Here is an 18,943-nt window from a genome sequence, read left to right as displayed (position 1 = left end):
GATGAAAGATGCGATGTAAAGATCATTAATATTGAACAAAAATCTGCCTTTAGTAGTATAATAAATATAATATACTGAATGAAAACATTCAGCTACAGTGATATGATGTTGTTGTTGTTTATTTTAGATTAAAGGAGCAAACCGATCGAATCAGCCCACTCCAGTCAAATCCTTAAAGCAGATCAAGCTTTTTTTCTTATCCTGGCATCAGTAAACAAAGTCATTACAACCGTTTTCCAGTTAGTCTGAGCATCTGCTGATGACTGAGGCCAGGGTTATGCATTTCAAAAGAGCTGCATGGTGCATGCTAGGAAGTGCAGCGTAATCAGTGGCACGTCCTCACCATTCCATGATAATGAGCAGGCACTTTTTCCCATGATGCATGTTTTCATAGAGGCTCAGGATACGCACTATGTGCGGCCCGCTGGAGACACGCCAGTGCAACTCCACCTCGCGGCGAGCTTTCGGGCTGTCGTAGAGAATCTGCAAAACACAGGAGAAAGACAAGAAGAGACATGAGGTCAAGACAAACAATGAGATGCATTAAGGCAACAGCCTGGAGTGGTTTCGTAAATGAACCCTGATAAGATGAGCAGTTTCGCGAGGAGTGTATGTGGTACTGAATTTACACCAAGGCTGTAAGAAAGAAATACTGTGAGTGGATTGGCAGGTTTCATAGAGTCCACCGAAGGATGAATTTTCTCAGCATGAAAACCCCAAAAAGCCCCATGTCGATATTGAAGTGTATTTTAAATGAACTGAACCACTTCAGAGGACAATTTATAATCGTCCTTCCGCTGTGCTGGGAAATCTTGCCTCCTGTGCTGTTTTTTCAGTGCACAGTTTTTTCCGAATCATGTGCATAAAGCATACATTTTCTAAGACGCACCGAATGTGAAATATTGATGTAAACATAATAATAATAATAATAATTTAACCTTTATTCGTCCCACAGTGGGGAAATTTCTAGTTTTTTCGCATATCCCAACTCATCTGGAAGCTGGGGTCAGAGCGCAGGGTCAGCCATGGTACGGCGCCCCTGGAGCTGATAGGGTTAAGTGCCTTGCTCAAGGGCTCAACAGTGGTAGCTTGGCTGTGCTGGGGTTCGAACCGCTGACCTTGTGATCAGTAACCCAGAGCCTTAACCACTGGACTACCACTGCCCCATATACATAAAAAGACATAAAAATGCAGAAATATGAATCTGAAATGAGCCAGGCATGAAAGCTGCAATAAAACGCTGCAAAAATGCTGCATGGTAGAACAAACAACGTGTTAATTTTATGTTGGAATTTCCTACCCTTCATTACACTTGATTTATTTGGCAGAATGATAGAATCCAAGCGGAGACACCGAGGGTTCTTCGTGATGTTCTGGCAGCTCCTATGTGACCTGAAGTAATTCTAGCTGCTTAATACAATTGTGGAAAAACACTAGTCGGATTTCCATTGCGCTGGCGGACCAAGGTTTTGATGGTGTTATAGAGACTTGCCTTTGTATTACACAATTTACTTTCACGCCAAATGTTAGAGAAGTTGCTGTTTGGAGATATGACCTTGTATGTCATATGTCATGTCAGGTTATGTTTATATGCTAATATATATAAAAACTAAAACTTAAATGAACCCAATATCTCAACAGAGCCAAATACAGATAAAGAGAAAAATCTCTTTCAGACAAAAACCCATGCAGGAATACTATATATATATATATATATATATATATATATATATAATGTGATTAAAAGAAGCGAATCAGTAGCATAAGTATGAATGGGCTCGAGGGATATAATACCTTATTACACTCCCTGTCAAGTGTGATATCATGTTGAGAGATTTATTGCCTGTCATTTAAGGTACAGTGATTTCTGTTTTCATTTAAGGAAAGTATTTTCAGATCCCTCGCTCTGTCCTCGCTCCGTCTCATATGTCTCTCTCGGTATGTGACGGAGAGAAGGACATGAGTAACTCTGGAATAGACACGAGGCTGTGACATTGCACATGTCTTCCATCAGGGTGTATTTTTAGGAGAGGAATGTAAATCAATCTGTGTGTGTGTGTGTGTGTGTGTGTGTGTGTGTGTGTGTGTAAGAACAGGTTGGGAACGAGAGTGCAAGAGTTCATTTAACACGTATAAAACTGATACTAATGATTTATATGTTCATATAACAATATTGATGATTTTCCAATCTTATCGGTCAGAATCAAAACAGCAGCTCTGACTGTACAGGTTTCAATCAATGCACACATTATAATACAATATTGTTTCTATGGTAACAGCACAATCACATGGACTTGCTGATGTGGTGAAGTTTTCTATAAGGACTTCATATAAAGGGTTAATGTTTTTCGTCATGGGAAATTCTTGAAGACAGAGAGTTTTCTCAGTACACTGACATGCTTCAAGTACTTTCCAAAAACACACAACATTTTTATTATCATTGCCACCACTCCACATTCTATTTAGGTGATGTTATAAGTGTAGTGACATTTCGAGGCAGAATAATCGACCACGGCTGACTCCTAAAATGCCATGTGGAGCATCACATAGATTTTAAAGAAAGACGATTCCATTCTGGCTTGATCCTGAAATTCATTGACACATTGGGCATGTACTATAATATAAAAATGTTATATAGACACTGATTCAATTCAATACAAATCACTGAAACAATGATTAGATTCCTTTAGTCCAAAAATTTTAAATATATTATTTTAATAAGCAGCTCTTACCAAGCCAGTTTGTTTGCTTTCATACCAATAACGGTGAAAAACAAACAAACAAAGAAACACTACGAGCACAAAAAGCCCCTCACTATGACACGACTCTGCATTTTAAACCCGCCGTTTTCTCCATTTCAGCTCCACATGACCCAAAGCCACTGCATTACCATAGAGGACTGAGCGATGGGGCTTCATTAAGCAGCAGCTCATCATTCGGTTTACGGGCCAAACAAACAAACAAAACAAACAAACGCAGAAACAGACGAGCGGCGTTTTGTATCAATTAAAGCTGAAAGCTGTTTGTGTGTGGATAAGATGCGGAGGCGTTAATATGTAATGTGGTTTGACCTCCACCCACGTGAACATGCCATTTCTGCCGAGTGTAAACCATAAACTTTGTGTGTGTGTGTGTGTGTGTGTGTGTGTGTGTGTGTCCTGAACCTGCCATTATGTTTATAGCACCGGCAGCTGGAGTGTGTCAAATCAGTTCCTGAAGTTTTAGTCACTCTGTGTTTCAAGTGTTGACTGAGAACCTCACGATCGACTTACAACCTTCAAGCGATTTATTCTCCATCTGGTCTTCAGTCATTCAGCAAAAGACTCACAAATGACAAACACACACTTTGTATATGGTAGATGGATAGCGTATTTAGTTTTAAGGGACTACAGCATTGGCTATCTGTTTGTCTATCTTACACACACACACACACACGTGCAAATACCCCAGCTCAGCAATCCTACTGTGTGCTAAGCCTCAGATAAGAAAAAGGAATTAATGTCATGTAAAACGACACGTGTGTGTGTGTGTGCTAATAGAACATGAGGCCACGAGGATTATATCTTCTATATTACTAACAAATCCACCTACAACCATCAGTCATCACTTTTTCTAATACAATCAGGGTTCAGATTTATGAAATTTTAAATATATACATATACATCTTAATAAATGAGAATATCATTAAAAAGTTGATTTATTTTAGTAATTTAATACTAAAAGTAAAACTTGTATATTATATAGATTCATCACACACAGACTGATATAGTTCAAGTGTTTATTTATTTAAATTTTGATGATTATGGCAAAAGAATTAAGAAAATTCGAATATTGTAAAAAGTTCAATATCGGAGACTGGTGGTGTCTAATCACTTTAATCAGCTCATTAAATCCAAACATCTGCAAAGGTTTCCTGAGCCATTAAATGGTGTCTCAGTCTGGTTCAGGCTACACAACCATGGGGGAAGACTGCTGACTTGACAGTTGTCCAAAAGACAATCATTGACACCCTGCACATGGAGGGTGAGACACAAAAGGTCATCGCTAAAGAAGCTGCTGTTCACAGACCTCTGTATCCAAGCACATTCATGGAAAGTTGAATGGAAGAAAAAATGTGGTAGAAAAAGTGAAACGAAGCCCATTCAAGTTTCAAGCCGCTCCTGAACCAGAGACAACGTCAGAGGTGTCTCACCTGGGCAAAGGACAAAAAGGATTGGACTGTTGCTCAGTGGGGCAAGGTCGTATTTTTAGATAAAAGAATATTTTGCATTTTATTTAGAAAACAAGATCCCAGAGTCTGGAAGAAAAGAAGATAAGCACAAAATCCACTTCATGCTTCCTTCTGCTGACCAGCTTTATGGAGATGCTGATTTCAATTTCCAACAGGACTTGGCACCTGCCTACATTGCCAAAAATACTAATACCTGGTTTAAGGACCATAATATCCATGTGCTTGATTGGCCAGCAAACTCGCCCTGACCAAAACCTATCTATGAATCTATGGGGTATTGTAAAGAGGAAGATTTGAGACACCAGACCCGACAACTTAGAAGAGCTGAAGGCTGCTATTAAAGCAAGCTGGGCTTCCATAACACGTCAGCAGTGTCACAGACCGATCGCCTTCATGCCACGCTGCATCGCTGCAGTAAATCATGCAAAGGAGCCCCAAGTTCTGTACATGTTCATACTTTTCAATAGTCCAACATTTCTGTGTTAAAAATCATTTATTTATTTATTTTTCTTTTTTTATTGGTTTGAGTAATATTCTAATTTTCTGAAATACAGAATTTTGGGTTTTCATTAGCTGTAAGCCATAATTATCAAAATTAAAAGAAATAAACACTTGAAATATATCATTCTGTGTGTGTGACGAATCTATGTAATATACGAGTTTCACTGTTTGTATTGAATTACTAAAATAAATCAACTTTTGCACCTCTGTGTGTATATGATATAATATTCTTTTTTGTCTGTGTCTGTGTAGATCTGCGCTAATTTGTTTACAGGAAATGCTGAAAGATTTGTGATTATTCCTCAGAATTGCCCTAAATTCTTTCTATAGTCATTTCCAGTCATATTTACACAAGAAATCCTGTCACCAAATGATGTCAAACATGAGAAACATGGTGGGTCATGTTCACTGTTTAATGTTTTAGTGACTACAAGGTCATACGGTTAAACCTCAGGAGGGTCAGGAATCTGTAATATGTGTATTTTAACTGCCTGAATCTTAAGCCTTGATCGTACCTTTTCTCACTTGTTATGTGTTAAATATTCCATATGTGTGTTGGTTTGTACAGTAAATATAGCTTCTGAATTGTATTTGGCTGAAATGTTGTCCTTAATATTTATTCATTATGCATTTACAATGATTCCCAATCTATATCTATTTTATATCGACCACGGATATCACAGAGGTTCGACAACATCACATGCTGCTTATATTTTATTGCCGTATTTAATTTCCTGACTGTGCATGTTTGTGATTTAATTTAATGTTCTTTAATTTGATTTAATGTTCTGAAGAAAATGTCTAGATCAGGCGTGCCCAATACGTTGATCGCAAAGGTAGTGTGGGTAGATCGCATGACATTAAAAAAAAAAGAGATAATTATATGCATTTTTATAGTAGGTAGATCATTTTGACTTGGTCATTTTATATGTAGCTCGCTTGCTAAAAGTGTGTGCACCCCTGATCTAGATATTACAGTGTATTATTTATTGCCATTTAAGAGTCAATATCCAAATTTACATGAGGCACAATCTGATCTTAGATAGATAGATAGATAGATAGATAGATAGATAGATAGATAGATAGATAGATAGATAGATAGATAGATAGATAGATAGATAGATAGATAGATCTTAAATGAAGCATAATCCAATGACTTTTACAAATATTAATATATAGTACAGGCCGTTCAGGGTGTTTTTTTTTCTTCTCATATTAAGAGCAAGAAGCGGAAGCTGTAGAGTGTGGGTGTTTATAATGATGGTATCAGGATGAGCTCGAAGCCCAAACTAAGACGTGTCTCGGAAACTAAAAGCTTTTAAAGCATTGTACAGGTTATTGACTTAATGCCCCATAAATAAATATTCTATTAAAGAGTGATCGTTTTCTGAAAATATAAGAGATTCTTTTTCTTCTTTGTACCTCAATGGAAAGGAATGCATCTAGGATGTGATGTTTCTTTATCTTTTGCTCTCTTACTTACACACACACACACACACACACACACACACCTGTGTTTGTGTTACAATGTCGAGCGTGTGAGTTATTTAATCGTCTCAATGACGCAGCTTTAATCTCCGGCCTAAAATAAGCTCTCTGTAAAATATTACAGCGCCGCGGATAAATAAAAGCTCAGCACACACTTCATTAGAGGTTCTTATCTGCAGCTCCTTTCAGACTTTACGGCCTCTGTGTCAGAGATCCACAGGACAGAGTTCATTCTTGCATGCGTCACGTCTTCCTACAGATTTCCACAAAACGTTCAGTCTCCACAGTGAAATTGACAGGAACCTAATCTGATAAAATGAGAATAAGATTCAGAAGAAACAGTTTTTACTAAATTCTTCAGTAATAATCAACAGCTGTTTGGACACACCGAAGTGAAAACAGCTTTGATCACACATTGCTGCTATTTTGCTAAAAAATTACTTGTGTAAGTTTGCAAGCTAGCTAGCACTATGCTAAGGATGTATTATTTACTGTGTACACAATGTTAGTAGTCCACAGGCTGATGTTAGCCAAACAATTTGTTATGTAAACTATTACCCACTAACATTAGGTTATCTATTTACTATTTATGACTGTGTAAACTGCTACACTGTCCAAAAAAAAGAAAACTAACAAGCTAGCTTATATTCAGTTTTTTTAGCATGTGTGATCCATCACACTTTCAGATTGACAGCTACAGTTTGATCAAGAAATTAAAGACGAGAATTTCTGTTTTCACCAAGCAAATTTTTAAGATAAATGTACCTTCTATATGCTAAAGGAAAAATTTACCATCTTAACTAAGGAACATGCAGATTACTTAAACAATCCGCGCTAAATCGAACCGAATTCCCGCACATGGTTTGTTATTTCTAACAGCGGCAAAGATATTTATTCAGCCCAATCATGCAGAAACCTCATCATCCCAGTATTAGCATTTAATAACTTCAGAAAAACAATCAGCTTGGCGCTAACAGGAGCTGATTCCGGCTAAGAACAAGGATTTGTCAGTGATGTAAAACACCTGGCAGATTTATCTGGAAACCCAAGACTCCAATATACTTAGCAAAGCTCTGGTCAATGAGAGACGTTAAAACAAAAAGTCTCTCACAATATATAACAAAAACAAATCTGTTAAATATAGACGTTTTTAACAAATTCAGATATCCTCCATGTGCTGGGAGAAAGAAGAAAGAAAGAGAATGGTAACTGTTTCTCAGAAAACAGTTGATTTATTATTCATTATTAATAATAATAATAACAAATAAAAGGGATTTTGGCCTGCATTTAAAAGATTTATGAACCTTCACCCTGAATGTAGTCCACTAGCCAACATAAGCTTTGTGTCTGAAGTTTAAACTGGTTGACCTGAGCGTTACATGTGTTTTTATATGGAAATATACCATAGTTTTATTTAAATATAGACCAAATCCATTTCAAATCTTTAGTTGTTACTGAGCGAATGAAGAGTGTGGTCATTTAAAAGTCTGCACAATGCTAAACGAGAAGACTTCATTATCAATCAGCACTAAATCAACATTTACTACTAAAACACAAAGAACATTTCAGACACTGTACTTAGAGTATTTCATCTCCTGAGTCCTCTGGTCCGAGTCGTTCATTCTTTTGTCACATGACTCCCATAGACGACGTGCACATATATAAATTATTGGCACTATAGTCAGAGTTGGTTTATGTAGATTTGTTGGGGATCTGCTTATTGAAAAGTAACACTTTATTTTAATTCTCATCAAATGAACAAAAACAACCAAATGACTCTAAAAAGATTTGTTCATTTTGATGAACGAAATTCAAAGAACCGAGTCACTAAAATGAGACGATCTTCCGTCACTACTGCACATATGTCAAGTCAAGTTTATTTCTATTGTGCTTTTCACAACAGACATTGTCTCAAAGCAGCTTTACAGAATTTAACAGTGAAGGTGAACGATGTGTATTTACCCCTGATGAGCAGCCATGGTGACTGTGGCAAGGAAAAACTCCCTCAGATGTTATGAGGAACAATCCTTGAGTGGAACCAGATTTAAAAGAGGAACCTCATCCTCATTGGGTGACATCAAGACTGTGACTAAAGTCTTTAAACATTACAGAACACTGGAGAGTGAGAACTAACATGAGTACTGGAGTGTAAGATTATGAGTAATGTTCTTTCTACAGTCTTTTACAGTCATTTGAGGTTATGGAACCAGGAGCTACTGAGCAACTCATAAAATAGCTCAACATCTGCGATCATCATAGATCCAAAACCAGCTTCTCCATGCCAGAGCCTTTAAACACATAAAGAGGTCCAATGTCCAAACTCCACATCAAGTGGGATCCAAATGATGCTGGAAATGTGTGTATAGATGTAGATGTACACGTGTTTATATAGAAGTGTATTCATTTATATAATGTCTGAAGTGCATCAGATGGAAATGTAAAGCCACAGAAGTTGATCCAAAATGCTTTACAAATCAATATACAGTCAAAAATGATTCACGGCTCAGAAAATTCACAGGTTCTAATTTGGTACCTTACTAACAGCAAGTTGCAGATTATCTTAAAATTCACGGGAACCCACAGCGGGACCGAATGTTCAGGAACGTTAGGAATAACATTTTAAACTATGTTTTCACTAACAAATTTTATAATTTTTTAACAAAAACATTATTGTATTAAAGTGACATAATGTCTAGATGAATTTACTAAGGTTTTGGATGTGTCCAAAATTCGCAGATTTTAGGAACTCTGGGGACCACTGTATAACTCAAAACTCAAAATATAACTAAAAACATATAATCTTTAACCTAGTTACATTTATATAACAGTGAGTACAGTTTCACCCACAGCTACCTGTTTTAACCAATTAATATTTCTATTTAAAAGCTATTAGAAGGTAAAAAAAAATATGTTGAATTGAAGGAAGATTTAAATATATATATATTACTACTATTAATAGATAGCAATACTGTAATCATAATTGTATTCAAATAATATAAAATAAATGTAATTCCTAGTATAACTGAAGTGCCCTGGGATGGTTTCTGCCACTGCGAGTTAGCATTAGTATTATTTACCTAAAAAATGTATTTATTTGGATAATTTTCCATATCTACAAACTCCCACTTAGACTATTAAAATATAGTTTGTGGTATGTATATATGTACGGTATATACCATATAAACAGGTGCGTATCCTAATACTGTTTGGCCAACTCTTAAATCTCAGAGCTTGTAATAAAGTGTCACATATCTACCAGAGATAAACTGCTTCTCCAAGTTGGCAGCCAGTCAAGTATAACATGAGAAATCATGAGCTAAAGTGATTCAGTCGGATGAAAAGTGTGGCTTCTCTCCAGCAGTGGATTGATCAGCATAGTGCAGCCGCTTCGTGCCCTGAACCTTCCAATCCTGCTTAATTAACACATTTTACAGCGAGAGTTTAACGTCTGTTTGTCGTGTGATTAAAAGAAGAGAAAGGGAAATTGAGCGATAGATTAGAGTGGCGGTAAATTAATAAATCACAGGACGTGGAGGAAGATAACGGACAGGTTCATTCCAGTTTCACGGCAACCGGGTTTCTATTAAAACACAGAGTCGGACGCTCTTATGTGCTTCAAATGAGAAATCAAACACCACGTGTGTAAAGTGTTCGGTTTCTAAGAACCGTGCGTATCAGGGTCACGTAAGATCATCGCAGCCTTCAATAACAGCTGTCAGATTTGAGATTGGACACCCTGCCGAATCATCTGCAGTCGACTGTAATCTAGTTTTAATCCCACTGTCATTTCCATTTTTTTCAAATTACTAATCATGATATTTTTCCAGATATATTTCATAGGATATTGCTGAAGGGAAAGTATGTGGTTATAAATTACAAAATTTAGTGGATCTTGTAGATCACCAGTGGTGCCAAAGTGTTTCCTATGTTTTATAGCCACAGTGTAAATTAGAGCACAGCCATAAATATCTTCTTCTTCTTCTTTTGGCTTCTCCCATAATGGGGTCTTCACAGCAGATCATCCGTCTCCATACCCCTCTGTCCTCTACATCTGCCTCCTTCAACCCAACCACCTGCATGTCTTCCCTCATCACATCCATAAACCTCCTCCTTGGTCTTCCTCTTTTCTCCTAAATGGTGGCTCCATCTTCAGCATTCTCCGACTGATATACCCCATGTCCCTCCTCTGCACATGTCCAAACAATCTCAATCTCACCTTGTCTCTAAAACGTCCTACATGCGCTGTCCCTCTAATAAACTCAAATCCAAGAGAAATATTCGCAGGTCACATGACCCTCGGTGAGCTGTTTTTCTGTTATTTAACATTTAATGAATGGAAAATAAAACAATGGCAACTACATATTTACCAACCAATCATTTGCTTATTACTAAGTAACAGCGAAATCAGATATAAGTGAGTTATAAAGTTATAAGTGATTCCTCTCTGCATTCAAAATAATAAAATAATATACAAACACGATACGTGTATCATATACTGAGATTGTAAAAAAACTGTTACTATGAACGTAGAAATGAAAAACATGCTCATTGTAAGTGGGACTAAAAACAGATGATAGTTGAACGCCTTTATTTTAAACACTGCGGTCAGACGTCAGGATGTGACAAGACTGCTGGTTAGTTCCCCCTGAAGTTTACAACTTTTTTTACATACAGTTTCCTTTAGTAGCTTTGGAGAAGTGGCAACTGCGACGAGTTTCACATACCGGTTCACAGAGACATGAGAAGTGTAAAACTCCTTCAGACACGGCACATTATTCCCCTCCACTCGATGTAGAGACATAAATGTGTAGTGACTTTGATTCAATGTATTAGGATGTGATGAACATTTGGTACTGTGTGTAAAACCCACAAAAACGTGCAGGAAAGTTCTTTACTGCTACATCAGCAAATTGCTGTCACAGCACATCACGTATTATTAAAGGGGATTTCACGTTGCATTTATTTTGGCAAAAATATAATTTGATTCTTTTTTCAGGGAATTTGTTTTGCTTTGTGCTTCACATTGCACATATTTCAAATGACCCAGAAAATTCAAATAAAAAAAATAATATTACAAAGACCTTGTCTGAAATAATGACGGACACCAGGAACTCACATTTGCACAAAGATTTAAAAAAACAAACAAACAGAGAACATGGAGAGGTTCCAAAAAAAATTACTGAATAAACATGTAACTGTACAGTGAAGTCAAAAGTGTGGAAACACCTGGTATTTAATGGTTTATGAGACACATGCATGCACCTTTTTTTTTTATGAAAATAAAGTATGAAAAATGGCTTTGAGCGCACAAATCTATAAATGTCCAGATGCTCCACTTTATTTTCATTGCAAAACTTCACCTTAGCATGAATAACAGTTTTACACACTCTTAGTTTCTCCAAACATTCAGCTAAAATACTTTACCATGTCTCTTGTAAAACTTGTCGGAAATGTTCTTCACTAGTTTTTTTTCTCGGGATCCAAGAGCAGTTCAAAAGGATGGACAGTTTAATGGATAATTGGCTCATCGTCTGATTGCATGGTGAAGTCGGTTCCAACGAGCCGCAGACCAGATGGAATTGCACGGTGTTGAAAATTGGAACAGTCGCCATATTGGTTCCTTTCACCTGAAATAAACCATTAAGCTTCCACCTCCACGTTTGAGTGTGGAGATGAGGCAATCTGCGAACATCTTCTTTCCTGTTCTCACAAGTTCTTCTCTAACACAGGAACATGCATGCGTCTCCAAAACCATAAAACATTAGGTGTTTCCAAACATTTGACATTCTCAGTCGAAATCTCCAGAACTCTGCATTTCTTTCTGTGATTTGTTTTTTTTTCCAGCTCATGGGTTGGTTTGCCAGCTCACAACTAGTATGTTTGGGTCACGGTGCGGACGGATTGCTCAGATGCTCTGTGAAATAAACCTTAATAAATCACGGCTTGAACACGGCGCAGAGGTGAAAGTTAATTTCTAAACAATACGCTGTAGCAATAAATATGGCTGTGTGTAGGAGACGCTCTGATTGATTCAGTCGCAACTGATTCAGAACTTTTTGCCTGAGATGTGCTGTGAGAAATCGTCATAGAGGCATAAAGCCGGTCTGATTCACTGGATGCATCGACGCAATAAACAGGCAGTAAATCACACCCCTGCTTTTTCTGTTTGATTCACTGGAACAAAACACTCTGAAGCACACGCCCTTTCCCCACATATTGGCATTGTAACTATTACATCATTACACACTATCCTACAATACTGGTCCTAGATTATTGATAAACAAAAGCTCAATACGGTACACAGAGCAAGTCAGGCACAGCAGCAGTAAATCAGCAAACGCACGTTTCATCACTGTGATATGCGTTTGGATCAGAACACACATCCAGGGAATGTCTGGCTCAGTGGCTTAATTGGCTGTGATTCGACCGGGGGAGTAAAAGCTAATTAAACTCTAATGATGGTGCTGATTTGCTAAGAAGCCCCTTGATGGAGACTGGAAAGTGCCTGATGGTGGGTGGGTTTAGGAGGTCTGCTCTCATCCCTGTCTTTATTTTTCCATTCTGTAAAATTTCAGTATTTTCCACCAAAGATTTTGCCATGGAGAACAAGATACTACATACTACAGATCTTTAATCCAGAGTGAGACAATGTTTGTGTTAAAAAAGCGGCTGGATGCAAATCCGACGCAACACTCGAAAGCACATTAGAATCACTGGCAAGCCTTGGAAAAGACTACAGCACACAGAAATACTTCCTTCAAATATCTTACAATGTTAGGAAGCTGGAGTCAGAGCTCAGGAGCCTTGCTCAAGGCCCCAACAAGGGCAGCTTGGCTTTACTGGGGCTTGAACCCCCAACCTTCTGATCAGTAACCCAGAGTACCCACTGAGCCTCGACTTCAGATAAACATCTGTGTTCTGTATATCTACAGCTTCTTACCACTGATTTGATTTCAAAATAATCTTTACCTACCGGCTTCTACATTTTTTATTTGGATTATTAACGTACTATTTGCAATACATTTGACTTTTTCGGGTTGTGCGAGAGAGATAAAGTGTTCAGGTGTATGTCATCCTGTCTGACCTGCTGTGTAACACTAAACCTCTGCCCTAATTCCAGACCCTAATTATAACTCTAACCCTCAGATAAACTCTACACAAAAATAATAAATTATACAATAATAATAACCAATACTGCTATAGGGAATCCTGTTTTTCAAACAAGCCACGTGCTGTTTATCGTCCATCAGGATGACGGTAATTTCTACAGGTCTCAATGTGAATTAGGGGCAAAAACAACAACAACAACATTTTCCACTACTGCTATTACACAGGCACAGAGACACAATTCTGCGGCTGCCTAAACTCTTAGATTTGGATTACAGCTCCTCGGTCGTAAAAACTCAAAGCTCGCGCAGCCTCCCGGAGACATATCGGTTTCCACTGCGCAAGCAGCACGGAACTCCATCAGGACTGAGGACGAACCTCGTGAACTTCAAGCACCTCCACGACGATGGCTATTACTTTTCATTTGTACTAACGGCGACCATGACACCATAGCTCTAGTCTGATTCAGATAAAGGAGACCTGATAGTTTGGGGGTTGTAGCTGTAGTAACACAATGCTGAACTTCCAGGAACCTGGAGTCCAACTGCAGAATCCATGAAGTCATGGATATTTTGTATGCACTTACACGTGTCCTTCTAAATTTAACCCTGTCCTTGTGAGGACCTTAAACATACTATAACTATATAACTATAACTATATACTGAGATTTCAGTATATATGTGGTTTTCCTTTTAAAAGAAAAAGTTTTCCTTATGTGAGTATGTGTGTGTGTGTGTGTGTGTGTGTGTGTGTGTGTGTGTGTGTGTGTGTGTGAGGAGGCAGTTCAATAATTCAATATAATGTCAGTAGAGTACAGATACACACACACACTGATCTGTGTTTTCACAGACTTGTGCTGCTTGCAAAAGAAAATATTTATGTACTATAATTACATGCAGGGTGAAAGTCACGTGGGCATGGGTTTGATTAGACAGACCACGTGCTTCTCATCATGTTGCTGAATCTTCTGCAAAGCAGATTTCAGGTGCGCATTTTTACAGCCAGGAATGTGCGCTTTTGTCTGATTGGCTATAAAACTTCTATTTAACAGAATTGAGTGCACGTGTAGGTGCATTCCTTATAGCAAATTTAATGAAATCCTGGCTGAGTTAATCAACACCACACACACACACACACACACACACACACACACACACACACACACACACACACACACACACACACACACAGGTAAGACAGGTGTGCGCCAGAGTGTGTTACCTTCAGGGCGCATTTCTCCCCGGTTTTCTTGTTAAAACACTCCAGTACTTTGCCGTTGATTCCCAGCCCGAGAACCTGAGTGGAGATCTTGTAGTCGTCCGTCACGGCGTTGCGCTTGATCTCCAGTTTCGGGAAGCCAGCACCATGGTTCGGATTGGGCATGGGGAATTGCGTGGAGTCGCGCTCCTTCTCCGGTTTGGTCACCGCGCTTTCGCTCTTGCTCTGGCTTTCCATTTCAGGCTCCTCGTCTTTGGATTTTCCATTCTGCAGCATGTTCCGGGGGGAAAAGAGGACAGGAGTCAAAATTCGAGCTGTCCCAAAGTGTCCCCAAAGATGAGACTTGAGTCCCGAGCGGATCCCCGGGATGTGATTTACTGGAGCGCGGCGCGCATCGCGTGTATTGTGCGCCAGGTAAAATCTAGATGAAAGAACCTGAAATGAGGGGGGAAAAGTTAGTATAGACTGGAAGATCTCTTGGTCCCTCACGTAAAGGAGAGCTTTTACAGTCACAGCTGCTGTAGGAAAGTCACGAAGGGGTTCTTTAAAGCAAGCCGGCGGCACACCGGCTGAGTGCGGGTTCCTCTCCGGCTCAAAGCGCACCACGAGCTCGGTGAAGCGCAGAAACGCCTTCACACGGACTCAACAGGAACCAATATGAGATCAGGCGTTTTTTTTTCTTCTTCTGTCATCAGGTCCTGCCCCTGTGCGTCAGTGAACTTACACAAGAGCTCCGACTCTTAAAGCGACACCGACCTAGTGATCAACTTCTACTGCTGCCAGGATTCACCTTAAAACATCTGGAGGAAAGAAATTTGCAGAGGATTTCTAAACTGACAGGACAAGATCCAACTCTAACTCTCTTACACACACACACACACACACACACACACACACACACACAAAACACAAAACACAACAGGACGAGTTGGCAAAAGCCTGGGCCAGAAGAGGCAACACTTCCTGAACACGCACTAAATAACAAACTTACTAATTAATCAATTACATCATTAATTAATAAACGGATTAATTAATTCATTAATTTATTTATTCATTTTTCACACAGTCCTTGTGGTTCGGTCCAGGTATACTGGCCCTGTTTCTTTATGACTAACCAGTCAACCTACAGCATGTTTTTCGCAGGTCGGAGGAAACCAGACAACCCAGAGGAAACCAGTAGGATAATGTATTTGTGACCAGAGGAAAATTTATTTCTCTAAAATACAGTAAGACCCCTAAGTTCAGGATGTTAAATGATGTAGGAAAACCGCTGGTGTATGCAAACGATATGTTTGATAAGATCAATCACAGAGGAGATTCAATAGGAAACGGTTTGAGTGCGTTTCCTGACCAGAGCACTGCACTTCACTTCTTTAAACACTGTGTCTTTGAAAGAAAAACAAAAAGGGAGCTATGGTCCTGAGTCACTAGTGCTCTACAACCACACTAACACACACTTACACACCACCGACACACACTTACACACCACCAACACACACTTACACAGCACCAACACACACACACACACACACACCACCAACACACACTTACACACACACACACACACACTTACACACCAACACACACTTACACACTACCAACACACACTTACACACCACCACACACACTTACACACTACCAACACACACATACACACTTACACAGCACCAACACACACATACACTTACACACCACCAACACACACCTACACAGCACCAACACACACTTACACACCACCAACACACTTACACACCACCAACACACACTTACACACCACACACACTTACACACCACCAACACACCTACAAACCACCAACACACACTTACACTACCAACACACACTTAAACACCACCAACACACACTACACAGCACCAACACACACCTACACACCACCAACACACCTACCTATCACCAACACACACCTACACCACCGACACACACTTACACACCACCAACACACACTTACACAGCACCAACACACACATACACACTTACACACCACCAACACACACTTACACACCAACACACACTTACACACACACACACCTACAAACCACCAACACACACCACACACACACACACAGCACCAACACACACTTACACAGCACCAACACACATACACACTTACACACACCAACACACACCTACACAGCACCACACACACTTACACACCACCAACACACACTTACACACACCAACACACACCTACAAACCACCAACACACACTTACACACTACCAACACACACCTACAAACCACCAACACACACTTACACACCACCACACACACTTACACTACCAACACACACCTACAGCACCAACACACTTACACACACCAACACACCTACAAACCACCAACACACACCTACACCACCAACACACACTTACACACCACCAACACACACCTACACAGCACCAACACACATACACACCACCAACACACACCTACCTATCACCAACACACACTTAAACACCACCAACACACACCTACAGCACCAACACACACTTACACACCACCAACACACACCTACCTATCACCAACACACATAAACACCACCAACACACACCTACACAGCACCAACACACACCTACACACCACCAACACCTACAAACCACCAACACACACCAACACACACTTACACACCACCAACACACACCTACACAGCACCAACACACACACACACCACCAACACACCTACCTATCACCAACACACACTTAACACCACCAACACACACCTACACAGCACCAACACACACTTACACACCAACACACACCTACCTATCACCAACACACACACACACACCTACCTATCACCAACACACACTTAAACACCACCAACACACCTACACAGCACCAACACACATACACACCACCAACACACACCTACCTATCACCAACACACACTTAAACACCACCAACACACACCTACACAGCACCAACACACTTACACACCACCAACACACACTTAAACACCACCAACACACACACCTACACAGCACCAACACACACTTACACACCACCAACAAACACCTACACACAAATGACGCATGATCAGGGGAACCCTACAAACCCAGTTAGAATCAGCCAAATCACACACACCCTGAGCTCCTGGAAAACCCAAACTAAACTCCAGGGTAAAACTGGGTGTTTTCTGGCCCTTAACAGACACTACAGAGAACCTGAACCGAACCTGAACACCAAAACTGATCCACAGCTTGACGAAGTACAGACTCACACGGTCTGGCCGTGGAGACGGGGTGACACACACAGTCCTATCTGCTGTCAGAGCCGAGATGTATTTCTTCATTGAAAGCACCAAATACCTTCATATTTAAGATGAATTATTTACAAAAATGAACCGAATCATCTCCCTCTCAGCCCATGACAAACTGCTCCACCTACAGGAGGAGTACAGAATGAGCTTCACACTCGCAGCACACTACATACACACATACACAAGGTGTGACCATGTCATTTAGTATATGCAACAATTACAGAAAACAACCTACAATTTATCAAATTATCCTCTAAAAATAACTCATCATACAGCCATTATTGTCTAAATAACTGGCAACAAAAGTTAGTACACCCTCAGTGATAACAGCTGTATGTCATGTAAACATGCCACATATCCTATTCATCATCTTCATGTTTTTGTCTGCTTGACAGAACCATACAAATTTGTGTATCTTGTATTAGAGCAGTTAAAATTTAGTTTGAGTACAATACTCTTATACTGACCAGTGGATGTTCAACATGGACCTCATGGTAAAGACAAAGAGGATTTGACAATTAGAATTGTTGCGCTCCACAAAGATGGCCGAGGCGATAAGAAGAACAGTAACACCCTGAAACTGAGTTACAGTACAGTGACCAGGGTCATACAGAGGTTTTCCAAGAAGTGTTCCACTCTGAACAGACCTCACAAGGGTCCATCAAAGAAGTCGAGTCCTAGTGCTGTACGTCAGGTGCACAAATTGGATTTTAAAAAACAGATGCATGAATGCTACAGCATTGCTTTAGAGGTTACAGAAGCAGAAGGTCTGCTCGTCAGTGATCAGACCGTACGCCACACACTGCAACAAGTCGTTGTCTAAGAGAAAAATTACTGGAACCAGGTCCTGTGGTCTGATTAGACTAAGATAAACTTGTCTGGTTCAGATGGTGTCCAGCATGTGTGTCAACCAAGAAAATTGTGTCTTGCCTACAGTCAAGCATGGTGGTGGCAGCATCATGGTCTGGGGCTGCATGAGTGCTGCTGTTACTGGAAAGCTGCGGATCACTGAGGAAAACATGGATTCCAACATGTACTGTTGTGACATTCTAAAGCAGAACATGACCTTCAGAAACTGGTCCGAGGGCAGTTTTCCAACATAATAATGACCCCAAACACACAAC

The 18,943-nt window shown here is 39.7% G+C and overlaps 1 protein-coding gene across 2 annotated transcripts in view; it reads right to left on the bottom strand.

Moving 5' to 3' along the window:
- Positions 1-15,383, bottom strand: part of mapkapk3 (MAPK activated protein kinase 3) — a 23,499-nt gene extending 8,116 nt beyond the window's left edge. The window contains exons 1-2 of one of the 2 annotated variants that reach the window (XM_046875611.1): positions 14,549-15,383; positions 344-483 (exon numbers count right to left, since the gene is read on the bottom strand). In XM_046875611.1, coding sequence (XP_046731567.1) covers positions 344-483; positions 14,549-14,821 — 413 coding nt within the window. In that variant the 5' untranslated portion in view covers positions 14,822-15,383. The remainder of the gene's footprint in view (positions 1-343; positions 484-14,548) is intronic. The other variant, XM_046875610.1, reaches the window with a different exon arrangement.
- Positions 15,384-18,943: the final 3,560 nt, after the last annotated feature.

This window comes from Silurus meridionalis, chromosome 19 (assembly GCF_014805685.1).
Source record: "Silurus meridionalis isolate SWU-2019-XX chromosome 19, ASM1480568v1, whole genome shotgun sequence".
In the NCBI taxonomy this organism is placed as follows: domain Eukaryota; kingdom Metazoa; phylum Chordata; class Actinopteri; order Siluriformes; family Siluridae; genus Silurus; species Silurus meridionalis.
The sequence above is the reverse complement of the archived record's forward strand: the minus strand, read 5'-3'. Positions and strand labels throughout refer to the sequence as shown.